Source organism: Rana temporaria, chromosome 5 (assembly GCF_905171775.1).
Source record: "Rana temporaria chromosome 5, aRanTem1.1, whole genome shotgun sequence".
Classification (NCBI taxonomy): Eukaryota; Metazoa; Chordata; class Amphibia; order Anura; family Ranidae; genus Rana; species Rana temporaria.
Genome location: NC_053493.1, coordinates 59,971,222 through 59,984,044, shown reverse-complemented (window position 1 = coordinate 59,984,044; position 12,823 = coordinate 59,971,222). Strand labels below are relative to the sequence as shown.

General features: G+C 39.5%; 1 protein-coding gene across 4 annotated transcripts in view; it reads left to right on the top strand.

Annotated features, from left to right (window-relative positions):
- Window positions 1-12,823, top strand: part of EPC1 (enhancer of polycomb homolog 1) — a 118,105-nt gene that overhangs the window by 81,304 nt on the left and 23,978 nt on the right. For all 4 annotated transcript variants that reach the window (XM_040352631.1, XM_040352630.1, XM_040352629.1 and 1 more), the window contains 4 exons: window positions 9,195-9,365; window positions 10,137-10,226; window positions 10,324-10,472; window positions 12,083-12,435. In XM_040352631.1, coding sequence (XP_040208565.1) covers window positions 9,195-9,365; window positions 10,137-10,226; window positions 10,324-10,472; window positions 12,083-12,435 — 763 coding nt within the window. The remainder of the gene's footprint in view (window positions 1-9,194; window positions 9,366-10,136; window positions 10,227-10,323; window positions 10,473-12,082; window positions 12,436-12,823) is intronic.

Genomic DNA, 12,823 nt, shown 5'->3' with positions numbered 1-12,823 from the left:
ACAAGATTAGAGCCTCTCCATGTAGGTTTCAAATGGTCAATGCCCCAAAACTTCAGGCCACTCGGGTCTTGCTTATGAAAAAGTTTAAAGTGTAACGAAACGTTATGATCCTTGAAACCCAACAGGATATTAGCAATATGCTCCCCAATACGTACTTTAAGTTGACGTTTAGTACGTCCAATATAAAGTAAACCACAAGGGCACTGGAGAGCATATACCACATGGGTGGTATTACAAGTGATGAACTCACTAATCAAAAATTCTTTGTTATTGGCACTGGATGTAAAATTCTTTACTCCTCTCATGGGGCGTGTAATTTCCCGGCATGCTCTGCACTTACGGCAGGCATAAAAGCCATCACAGTCCCAGAAACTAGACAGTCTAGTGGGTGGATCAAGTACCTTACAGACTAGTTTGTCAGAGAAACTCTGAGCCCTTCTGTAGATAAAACCTGGTTTATCTGGCAACACTGCCATGAGGACTTTGTCCATTAGCAATATATGCCAGTGATTAGAGAAAATGGCCTCTATCTCTTTATACTGGGCATGATATCCGGATATAAAGTTCCATTCGTGACTCTTAGGGGATCTTGTCACTGTTCCATCTAGAAGAAGATGTTCTCTAGGTTGTAAAGCCAGATCTTTTATAATTGGATCCAACCTCTCTTTTTTATAGCCTTTCTCTAGAAATTTTCCTTTTATGATTTCAGCCTGAGCAAGGAAGTCCGTGGTGTTAGTACAGTTCCTCCTTACTCGGGTAAGCTGACCTTTGGGAATATTTTTCAGCCACATCGGATGGTGACCACTGCTAACTGGCAGGTAACTATTCGAATCAGTTGGCTTGAAAAATACCTTTGTTGACAATCCCAAATCTGTCCTGGAGATTTCTAGATCTAAAAAGTTGACTTTATCCTGACTAATGGTACTAGTAAGTACAATATTTTTAGTGTTGGAATTCAATTCATCTAAAAATATCTGCAAAGCAGTGAGTGGGCCGTCCCAGATAAAGAACAAATCGTCAATATATCTTTTATAGAACAAAAGAGGTGGACGTGGGACTGAAAAAATAACTTTGTCCTCCCACTCACTCATGAACATATTTGCTATGCTTGGAGCAAAACGAGCTCCCATTGCTACTCCCCGGCATTGGGAATAGAACTCTCCTCCATACCAAAAAAAATTATGTCCAAGACAAAAATCTAATGCATTTCTTAAGAAGATTTTTTTATTATGGGAGATATCCTCACGTTGACTGAGGCTCCAGTTGAGTGCTAAGAGAGCATCATCGTGCTGGATCACCGTGTACAGCGATGTAACATCAGCTGTAACAAGGTATACTTCCTTCTTACTAGTAAGATCAATGGTTTGCAAAAAATTCAGGAGACTTTTAGTATCCTTCAAATATGCACGAGTGTGTATAACGCTTTCTTGTAGATACAGGTCCAAATATTGGCCGAGTCTTGATGTCAGGGACCCTATCCCATTAACAATGGGTCTACCTGGGGGACAGTGCGTGCTCTTATGTATCTTTGGAAGCGTATAAATAGTCGGAATTCTATTGAAACTTGGTACCAAGTATTTTTTCTCACGACTATTCAAAACCCTTGATTTAAAACCCATATTGATCAGGTGTTCCAAATCAATCTCGTATTGGGGTGATGGATCTTTATCCAATTTAACATAGGTACTAGTGTCACTCAACATTTCAGTCAACTGATTAACATAAAATGCTTTGTCCAAAATAACTACTCCTCCTCCTTTATCTGCAGGGCGTATTATGAGATTCTTTTTTTCTTCCAACATTTTAATACCGTCCAAGATATATTGAGGATTGACATTTTTCTTAGGGACTATCTGTTGCAAGTCCCTCAAAACTAGTCCTTTAAAGGCCTCTATCTGGTGATTGGCTTTATTCAGGGGGTTGAACAGTGACTTATTGCGCAAGCCACTATCCAACACCACCGAAGATGCCACAAAGGCAGATTCTCGATTTTTGTTGAGAAAATATTTTTTCATATTTATTTTACGTACGTATTTATGGATGTCAATAAATACGTCAAATTTATTGATAGGTCTTTTTAGTCCGCATTTAAGACCCAAGTGTAAAATATTTGTCTCCTTAGGGGATAAGATAGTATCGCTTAAATTAAAAATGCCACCTAAATTTAGACTCGCCTTCTTTTTCTGGATTTTTCGTCCAGATCTACAACCTCTCGCTCTTCCATCCTTGTATTGGGGTAATAAACGTAATTCTGTTCCCAGGAGGGAGGCTGTTCCCTCCATTGTTGTTCTGCATACCCTGTTGACGGTTGGTGATACGGAGGTGGTCTGCCTCTCCAATGAGACGCACCCCGTCCTCGTCTCTGACCCCCCCTGCCCCTCCCTAAAAAAGGCTTGGGGGATTGATGTCGACTTCTATCCTCCCATAATGGTTCAAAACGGTTCTGAACTGGGACACGATATTGCCTATCACTTGATGTACTTGGATGGTCAGAGTACTGGGGCTCCCTAGCTGTATTACCTTTTGCCTGATTGACATTAGGTCGAGAAGTAGGAATCTGATTCCTGGGAGGTTTAGGGGGAAGAGGAGTCGTCACATTTCCACTGGAATTTTGGGTGGGAGTCACCCCTAAGGTATTCTCAGATGCAACCTCCATATGAGTGGCAGCCTCATCCTCATTCTGTCTGGTTTGTTGCCAAAGATAGACTTTATTTGATTGGAAATCCCCTAAATCCCGATGAAATTTTTTAGTTTTTTTCTTTTGTGTATCTTTGTCAACTTTTTCAAGTTTCTTCATAATACGGGTATTAAAATCAATTACCTGTTGGGTATCTTTAATTGGTTCGAGCTGTATTTTTAATTCATTAATTTTTCCAACCAGGATACTCATTTTTTTCTTCTTACGTTTAAGTACAAGGTCCTGAAGTTTAACCCCCGTATTGTGGAAAAAATTATACCACTCATTCACAGAGTCAATATCGTCGAGGCCGTCTTGCGGCACAACATCCCAACGTAGACTCCTAGTGATAATTTTCTCCTTTGCATATTTTTCAAATGTGCAAATGTCCCACCATGTGCGGACCTGTTTCTCGAGCACATTACCTAGGGTGGTCAACAAGACATTATAATTGATTTGTGTGGATGTCTGCTCAGTGACAGAGAAAATATTGTCAATATCAATACTTCTGTTATTAAGAAATTGTAAGACGTCCATGGCTGCCAGGAAAAACAAACAATGAATGGAACAAAAGGTGTACTGTAGGCCTATAATACACCTCCCGGCGCCAAAATGGACAGGAACTGTTCAATAATCAATAACAGAGGATTGTCAATAGATCGATCATCTGTGTATTATAGTAAATTAAATTAAAAAAAGCAGCCGTTTAATAAAATACAAACATATAAAAAGAGATTTAAAATCTATAAGAACAAAAAATTGTCAGCATAGAAAAAATCACAAACAGCGCTAATAGTGGTATGTTCTAGTGTAAATCCCAAAGAAGGAACCACTTATACACTCGGTGCAGAATAAAAGAGTGTGTCAGTAAAATAAAGAAAAGTCCATTGATACAGTGTCCGATATAAGGAAGAAATCAGATAGCAAACACCTTCCACCCGAATTCCTTAAAGGGCACCACGTGGGACAAAGTAAGCCCCCTCTGGGGTGCGAACTCACCGCAACAAAATGAATATAAGGCGATGTATAATATCTCCAAACTGACAGAACTCTTCAGGTAGGGTAATCAGAAACATCTGCTAATAGTCTCCCAAACAGACCAAAAAAACACAGAGAAATGCCATAGCGTAATTCCGTTTTTAATGGTAATGTAAAACAAGAGCCCCACAGCACAGATTCCCCTCAATCAATGCACGTACATGTAAATAAAATCAATAGCGCAACATAGTCACCATCTCCAAGGACTGGAGTAGCATCATACTGGCCTGGTGTAATCTCGTGGGAGACAGACTGTCCTGGTTCCAGCAGAGGCTCTGGTGGAGCGCATAGGTCACTTCCTGAGCGTCGTGATAAGCCACGCCCTGACGCGTTTCGTCATAGGACTTCGACAGAGGGCGTGGCTTCACGACTGCAGACGCTAATATAAATAGGCAAACCAATTGAGCACCGCTCCAATCGCCGTGTAGTGGAGGGCGGGCATTGGTGCTTGTCCCGCCTACCTCTAATCACTGCCAGCATATGGGAACGAGCAAACAACGGTCTCCACAGAATAATCTGTCTCGTACACCACAATGCGGCACAGCCACTCAACAGAGCAGAGGGGCAGCATGTGGAGTAATAACAGACCTCAAAATACATCACATCAATACACAGTATATATTAATTATGCAAAGCGGAATAATATATGTACATGTTCATGAAAGGCATACTCATGTGACACGAAGCAGCATAAGATCACACTTATTAAAAAACATGTATTGATCAATTAAGCATCAATATGTAAAAGCCAAATCAACCAATATATCTATATCAATCAAAAGCATACATACATATATATATAATAAATATATCTAAATTAAAAAACGGCTTTAAAATGAATATCATATTACAAATATAAATAAAACATTATGTATTGCTACAAATAATATAGCCAAAAAAAGAAGAAGACATATATATAGATGCTCCATCTTGTGGTGGTTAAGTATATCTACGGCTAACCTCAGCATCAGGCAGAAGCAGGTCACAAACAGGTTGTTTGCAAAATGCCCCACCATGGGAAGCCAACAAAAAATGCCAGCTAATGGTCAAAAAACAGCTAAAAAAAGAACCATAAATGGGAGGCAAAAATTGTATGGCAAAAAAATATATATATATATTATCCCATAGAGTAAGTCCCGAAAATATAAAGCAGACATAACTCACAGATCGATAATCTCTCAATAATCACTAATAAAACAATTGATATCTAAATCAATATTAAGGCCCTTCGGGGCCAAAGTGTCAGCCGAGATTATCCATTGGGTCTCTCTTTTTGATAAGTCCCTCACAAGATTAGAGCCTCTCCATGTAGGTTTCAAATGGTCAATGCCCCAAAACTTCAGGCCACTCGGGTCTTGCTTATGAAAAAGTTTAAAGTGTAACGAAACGTTATGATCCTTGAAACCCAACAGGATATTAGCAATATGCTCCCCAATACGTACTTTAAGTTGACGTTTAGTACGTCCAATATAAAGTAAACCACAAGGGCACTGGAGAGCATATACCACATGGGTGGTATTACAAGTGATGAACTCACTAATCAAAAATTCTTTGTTATTGGCACTGGATGTAAAATTCTTTACTCCTCTCATGGGGCGTGTAATTTCCCGGCATGCTCTGCACTTACGGCAGGCATAAAAGCCATCACAGTCCCAGAAACTAGACAGTCTAGTGGGTGGATCAAGTACCTTACAGACTAGTTTGTCAGAGAAACTCTGAGCCCTTCTGTAGATAAAACCTGGTTTATCTGGCAACACTGCCATGAGGACTTTGTCCATTAGCAATATATGCCAGTGATTAGAGAAAATGGCCTCTATCTCTTTATACTGGGCATGATATCCGGATATAAAGTTCCATTCGTGACTCTTAGGGGATCTTGTCACTGTTCCATCTAGAAGAAGATGTTCTCTAGGTTGTAAAGCCAGATCTTTTATAATTGGATCCAACCTCTCTTTTTTATAGCCTTTCTCTAGAAATTTTCCTTTTATGATTTCAGCCTGAGCAAGGAAGTCCGTGGTGTTAGTACAGTTCCTCCTTACTCGGGTAAGCTGACCTTTGGGAATATTTTTCAGCCACATCGGATGGTGACCACTGCTAACTGGCAGGTAACTATTCGAATCAGTTGGCTTGAAAAATACCTTTGTTGACAATCCCAAATCTGTCCTGGAGATTTCTAGATCTAAAAAGTTGACTTTATCCTGACTAATGGTACTAGTAAGTACAATATTTTTAGTGTTGGAATTCAATTCATCTAAAAATATCTGCAAAGCAGTGAGTGGGCCGTCCCAGATAAAGAACAAATCGTCAATATATCTTTTATAGAACAAAAGAGGTGGACGTGGGACTGAAAAAATAACTTTGTCCTCCCACTCACTCATGAACATATTTGCTATGCTTGGAGCAAAACGAGCTCCCATTGCTACTCCCCGGCATTGGGAATAGAACTCTCCTCCATACCAAAAAAAATTATGTCCAAGACAAAAATCTAATGCATTTCTTAAGAAGATTTTTTTATTATGGGAGATATCCTCACGTTGACTGAGGCTCCAGTTGAGTGCTAAGAGAGCATCATCGTGCTGGATCACCGTGTACAGCGATGTAACATCAGCTGTAACAAGGTATACTTCCTTCTTACTAGTAAGATCAATGGTTTGCAAAAAATTCAGGAGACTTTTAGTATCCTTCAAATATGCACGAGTGTGTATAACGCTTTCTTGTAGATACAGGTCCAAATATTGGCCGAGTCTTGATGTCAGGGACCCTATCCCATTAACAATGGGTCTACCTGGGGGACAGTGCGTGCTCTTATGTATCTTTGGAAGCGTATAAATAGTCGGAATTCTATTGAAACTTGGTACCAAGTATTTTTTCTCACGACTATTCAAAACCCTTGATTTAAAACCCATATTGATCAGGTGTTCCAAATCAATCTCGTATTGGGGTGATGGATCTTTATCCAATTTAACATAGGTACTAGTGTCACTCAACATTTCAGTCAACTGATTAACATAAAATGCTTTGTCCAAAATAACTACTCCTCCTCCTTTATCTGCAGGGCGTATTATGAGATTCTTTTTTTCTTCCAACATTTTAATACCGTCCAAGATATATTGAGGATTGACATTTTTCTTAGGGACTATCTGTTGCAAGTCCCTCAAAACTAGTCCTTTAAAGGCCTCTATCTGGTGATTGGCTTTATTCAGGGGGTTGAACAGTGACTTATTGCGCAAGCCACTATCCAACACCACCGAAGATGCCACAAAGGCAGATTCTCGATTTTTGTTGAGAAAATATTTTTTCATATTTATTTTACGTACGTATTTATGGATGTCAATAAATACGTCAAATTTATTGATAGGTCTTTTTAGTCCGCATTTAAGACCCAAGTGTAAAATATTTGTCTCCTTAGGGGATAAGATAGTATCGCTTAAATTAAAAATGCCACCTAAATTTAGACTCGCCTTCTTTTTCTGGATTTTTCGTCCAGATCTACAACCTCTCGCTCTTCCATCCTTGTATTGGGGTAATAAACGTAATTCTGTTCCCAGGAGGGAGGCTGTTCCCTCCATTGTTGTTCTGCATACCCTGTTGACGGTTGGTGATACGGAGGTGGTCTGCCTCTCCAATGAGACGCACCCCGTCCTCGTCTCTGACCCCCCCTGCCCCTCCCTAAAAAAGGCTTGGGGGATTGATGTCGACTTCTATCCTCCCATAATGGTTCAAAACGGTTCTGAACTGGGACACGATATTGCCTATCACTTGATGTACTTGGATGGTCAGAGTACTGGGGCTCCCTAGCTGTATTACCTTTTGCCTGATTGACATTAGGTCGAGAAGTAGGAATCTGATTCCTGGGAGGTTTAGGGGGAAGAGGAGTCGTCACATTTCCACTGGAATTTTGGGTGGGAGTCACCCCTAAGGTATTCTCAGATGCAACCTCCATATGAGTGGCAGCCTCATCCTCATTCTGTCTGGTTTGTTGCCAAAGATAGACTTTATTTGATTGGAAATCCCCTAAATCCCGATGAAATTTTTTAGTTTTTTTTCTTTTGTGTATCTTTGTCAACTTTTTCAAGTTTCTTCATAATACGGGTATTAAAATCAATTACCTGTTGGGTATCTTTAATTGGTTCGAGCTGTATTTTTAATTCATTAATTTTTCCAACCAGGATACTCATTTTTTTTCTTCTTACGTTTAAGTACAAGGTCCTGAAGTTTAACCCCCGTATTGTGGAAAAAATTATACCACTCATTCACAGAGTCAATATCGTCGAGGCCGTCTTGCGGCACAACATCCCAACGTAGACTCCTAGTGATAATTTTCTCCTTTGCATATTTTTCAAATGTGCAAATGTCCCACCATGTGCGGACCTGTTTCTCGAGCACATTACCTAGGGTGGTCAACAAGACATTATAATTGATTTGTGTGGATGTCTGCTCAGTGACAGAGAAAATATTGTCAATATCAATACTTCTGTTATTAAGAAATTGTAAGACGTCCATGGCTGCCAGGAAAAACAAACAATGAATGGAACAAAAGGTGTACTGTAGGCCTATAATACACCTCCCGGCGCCAAATTGTAATTGTAATTTCTTCAGTGTTGTCACATGAAAAAAATATAATATAAATATATTATTATAAATATATTTTGTAAATACAAAAATGTGAGGGGTATAGAGCTGCATGATTCTAGCCAAAATGAGAATCGCGACCAGATGATGTCTTAATAAAGATTTGTACAGGGGCAAAATTATACCTCGCTCTCTGGAGTCCATACCTCTCTTAATACAAAGGACTTGCTTTGGAAACCGCAGCTTGGCATTGTATGCTATCGTTGAGCTTGTAATCTACCAAAACCCTCAGATCCTTCACTATGGAACTTTCGTTGTACTTCCCCTAGTATGTATGATTCATGCATATTCTTAGCCCCCCAGGTGCATAACTTTAGATTCATCAACATTAAACCTCATTTGCCACTTGGTTGTCCAATCAGTGCATTGAGGTTGGCTTGTAAATTGGAGACATTTTGTAAGAACGTTATTCACGGCATAGCTTGGTGTCCTCTGCAAAGACAGAATATATACTTTTAATCCCAGACCAATATCATTTATAAAGATATTAATAAGTAAGGGTCCCAACACTGAACCTTGGAGTACACCACTGATAACCTTAGACCATTTGGAGTAAGAATCATTAACCACTACTCTCTGAATTCTGTCTTTTAGCCAGTTTTCTATTCATTTACAAATTGATCTTCCCAAGCCTGTAGACTTTGCCTTACACATTAGTCCTGTGTGGGGATCTGTGTCAAACTCTTTTGCAAAATCCAAGTTATACCACGTCCAACGCCACCCCTCTGTCCAAGGTTTTAACTGCCTCCTCATAAAAAAAGGAGTATAGTATTTTTTTAGAATTGAATTCGTTTCTCACTGGTTCAAATAGGATTTATGGAATGTTCAATTTATAAATGTTTTCCAGCAAGAAAAGTCTGATGTTGTACGACCGAAGCGAAAATATGAGAAGAAGCCCAAAGTCTTACCCTCCTCCCCTGCTGCTCAACAAACAAGCCCTGCTGCACTGCCAGTGTTTAATGCTAAAGATCTGAATCAGTATGACTTTCCTAGCTCTGACGATGAGCCCCTGTCACAGGTATGCAGATTTTTTCCATGCTATATCTTGGTAATAGGTTTTTACCTAACTTGCAAATTTGCAAGTGTTTTTTTTGTACGATAAATAAAAGTAGTTCATGAGGTTTGATATTCTACTTTTCAGTTTCTTGAGCTCAATAATGAGAATTTAGGTTTTTATTTGTAGCTCCACCTGCAGGTGAGGGGAGGAAGAGCAGCAAGCTGGAGGTAGCATAGCTACTGACAAATGGATTATAAATACTTGGAGCATAAGTTAGCAGCAAATTCTGCCCTGTTTCACTTGTCCGAATGGCTTTATCACTCCTGAGCAAGTACATGACATGGCTTGTAGACATACTTAGTTTACACATATATTCTTTCTCTAGTTTTCTAGCCTGGGCATCATGTTTTGATTTTAAATAATTCAGACTGGATACCTAATAGTTTATTTATTTTTGCACTAACACTGCCAGATAATGTTAGTCACTTGGCATACCAACACATTCCTAACATTTTTCATTTTAGTATTGAATGCATTTTTATTTTTTACTTTGAGGGCTCTCTGACTCACTAACAAGCAAAATAGAAGTCTGTTGTACTATTAAATTGGAATATCAATTTTCTATTTAATAAAAAGAGATGTCCGCCATTCACTCTGGAGTTAATAATCCATACATTTTTACATTTCGTCACTACTTGAGATATATATATATATATATATATATATATATATATATATATATATATATATATATATAATTTAATCTTCTTTCTTTTTTTTATTTCTTCCTAGGTTATGTCAGGTTCATCAGAAGCTGAGGAAGAAAATGATCCAGATGGTCCCTTTGCTTTCCGTAGGAAAGCTGGCTGTCAGTACTATGCTGTAAGTTTTGGAGCCTTTGACATTACTAGCTTTAATTTTCTAATATGACATGATTAATTGGGTTTTAATGTATTTTATTTTTTTATTTTTTTCCTAGCCTCATTTGGACCAAACTGGCAATTGGCCATGGTGTAGTCCAGAGCAAGGAGGTTTGGGAGACATTCGTTATAGATACTGCCTCACTACCCTCACTGTTCCCCGCAAGTGTATTGGGTTTGCACGAAGACGGGTTGGGCGTGGTGGAAGGTAAGTTTTGTGAGTTAATAAGCCACAAACACTGAATGCTGTGAGTGAATTATTTTGCAGGTTTTTTTTTTTAGGGCTGTATACTGTGCTTTAGTCTGTATTTCATTTTGTTCAGCATTGTAGACCTTTTTAATGTAACCTTGTTGTGTTTCTGTAACCTATAAACAGATACCAAGTTGTCTGTCTTCATAGTTAAAGCGGTTGTAAATGTTCAGATTTTTTTTAAATAAACATGACAAATTTGTTATACTTTCCTGCTCTATGCAAGAGTTTTGCACAGAACAGCACTGATCCTCCTCTTCTGGGGTGCCCCGGCGGCACTCCTGACTCCTCCGCCTCATCAGGTGCCCCTACTTAAAGCAGTTTTCCCTGGAGGCACCTGTGCAGACGTGCTCCCGAGTCCTGCTTCCGCGTCCATTAACACAGATATCGGGATTCGGCCCCACTCCTGTATCACTGGATTTAATTGACAGCAACGGGAGCCAATGGCTCCTGCTACTATCATTCTGTCCAGTGAGATGAGAGCCAGCGGCTGGAGCTCTTGGGTTGAGCATGCTACTGAATTGAATGGGCTCATGAAAGGTAAAGGGGGGGGGGGGGTGGCGCTGCAGCAAAGGTGCATAGGATGCATTAAGGTTAAAAACTTTGAGACTTTGCAATCCCTTTTTTATATAGTAGTGTTTTTATGATTGATTGATCTACTAGTAAAGCCATATTAAAGTGGTTGGTTCTAAAGGCTTAAGGTTTTTTTTTTTTTTTTTTTTAAAGCATTCTTTGCATTGAGGTTAAAAAAAACTTCTGTTTTTAAGGATCCCCAGCTCCCTCTTATACTTACCTGAGCCTGATTTAGATCCAGCACTGTGCTCGAGATTTGCGTCTCTCCTCTCTGGACAGAGAGGCAGCAGCAAGAGCCGTTTGCTCCTGCTGCTGTCAATTACTGCGGCAAAGGGGGTGGGGCCGAGCCACGCTGTCTGTGTCTATGGATCGAGCCCGCACAAGTGGGCCCCATAGTAAGCAGTTTGCTATGGGGGCACTTGAGAGAGAGAGGAGGAGCGAGGAATGCCACCGGGGGACCTCAGAAGAGGAGGATCTGGCTGCCTTGTACAAAACCATTGCACAAATCTGGCAAGTATGACATGTTTACTACAAAACATACAATGTAACCTTTTAGAATCACTTTAATTGTGTTACTGGGGGGTGTTTTAGATGTGTGTGTGTTGTTGTTTTTTTTTTTTTTTTTTATGCATCTCCAATGTTTGAAAAAAATATTATTGTCCCAGTAGTTTTCCCTTTCATAGTTCAGGTTATTTATGGTAGAATTTAACTGAAGAATCCTAGGGGGCATATTTTATAAAGCAGTGAATATGACTTGCACCATACATTTATTACAGGTGAATCAATCGCTGTACTTTTTAAAGCACGTGCAATGGAGAGATACACCTCCAGTATTTATCACCACGTTATAAATATACTTCTTAGTTTGTTTATGGAACCTTTGTAGTGAGTCTTTTGCTAATCTTTTTACTGTGGCTCATAGCCAAATGAAAAATGTCAGATTTCATTATAAGCATAAGATTTCTAACATGCACCCTTCTGATGTGCCTTTGCAGGGTGCATCTCGACAGAGCGCATTCGAACTACGACAGTGATTTTCGTCAGCTGGACGTTGACATGCTTTCCTCTCCTGAACACACTTCAATCAATTTATTTGCCAATACCTCAGAAATGAATACCTCGGATAAATGTTTCTCTAAAGACCTCAGCCAGATGTTAGTCAATATAAAATCATGTAGGTGGCGACACTTTAGGCCACGGACAACATCCCTACATGACAGTGACAATGTTGACTTTTCCTGTAGAACGTTTCACAAAGGTATCACCCGAACAGGCACAGCACAACCTGGGACCCAGACTTGCAGTACCTCGACATCAAGTAAAAGTAGCAGTGGTTCAGCACACTTTGGTATGTGGCCTCCTATTCACTCTACTCAGTCATTTCCATGGAAACATGCATGTCACTGCGGAGAAATGTTTGCCACCTTACAAATCTCTTCTACAGAAAGGATCTACTTTTCATTTTTTGTGTCACAGCTTTGCGGTAACATACAGTTGTTGGTTCTGTTAGAACATCTGTTACAGCTTTCATTTGTTGCATGTTTCATTTATACATTTAAAAACGAATGCATCTGCCATTCAGAGAAATATGTAGTCACTGGTCATCCTTTCAGTCTATATTAGGAGATGTGAATGCTGCAAAGACCTGTGGGAGAAGGCAAAGTGGTAAATGGAGGCGTTATTGATTTTTCTATCATTTATATTTCTGTTGTGTTTGTTTTCCCCGTCACAAATTA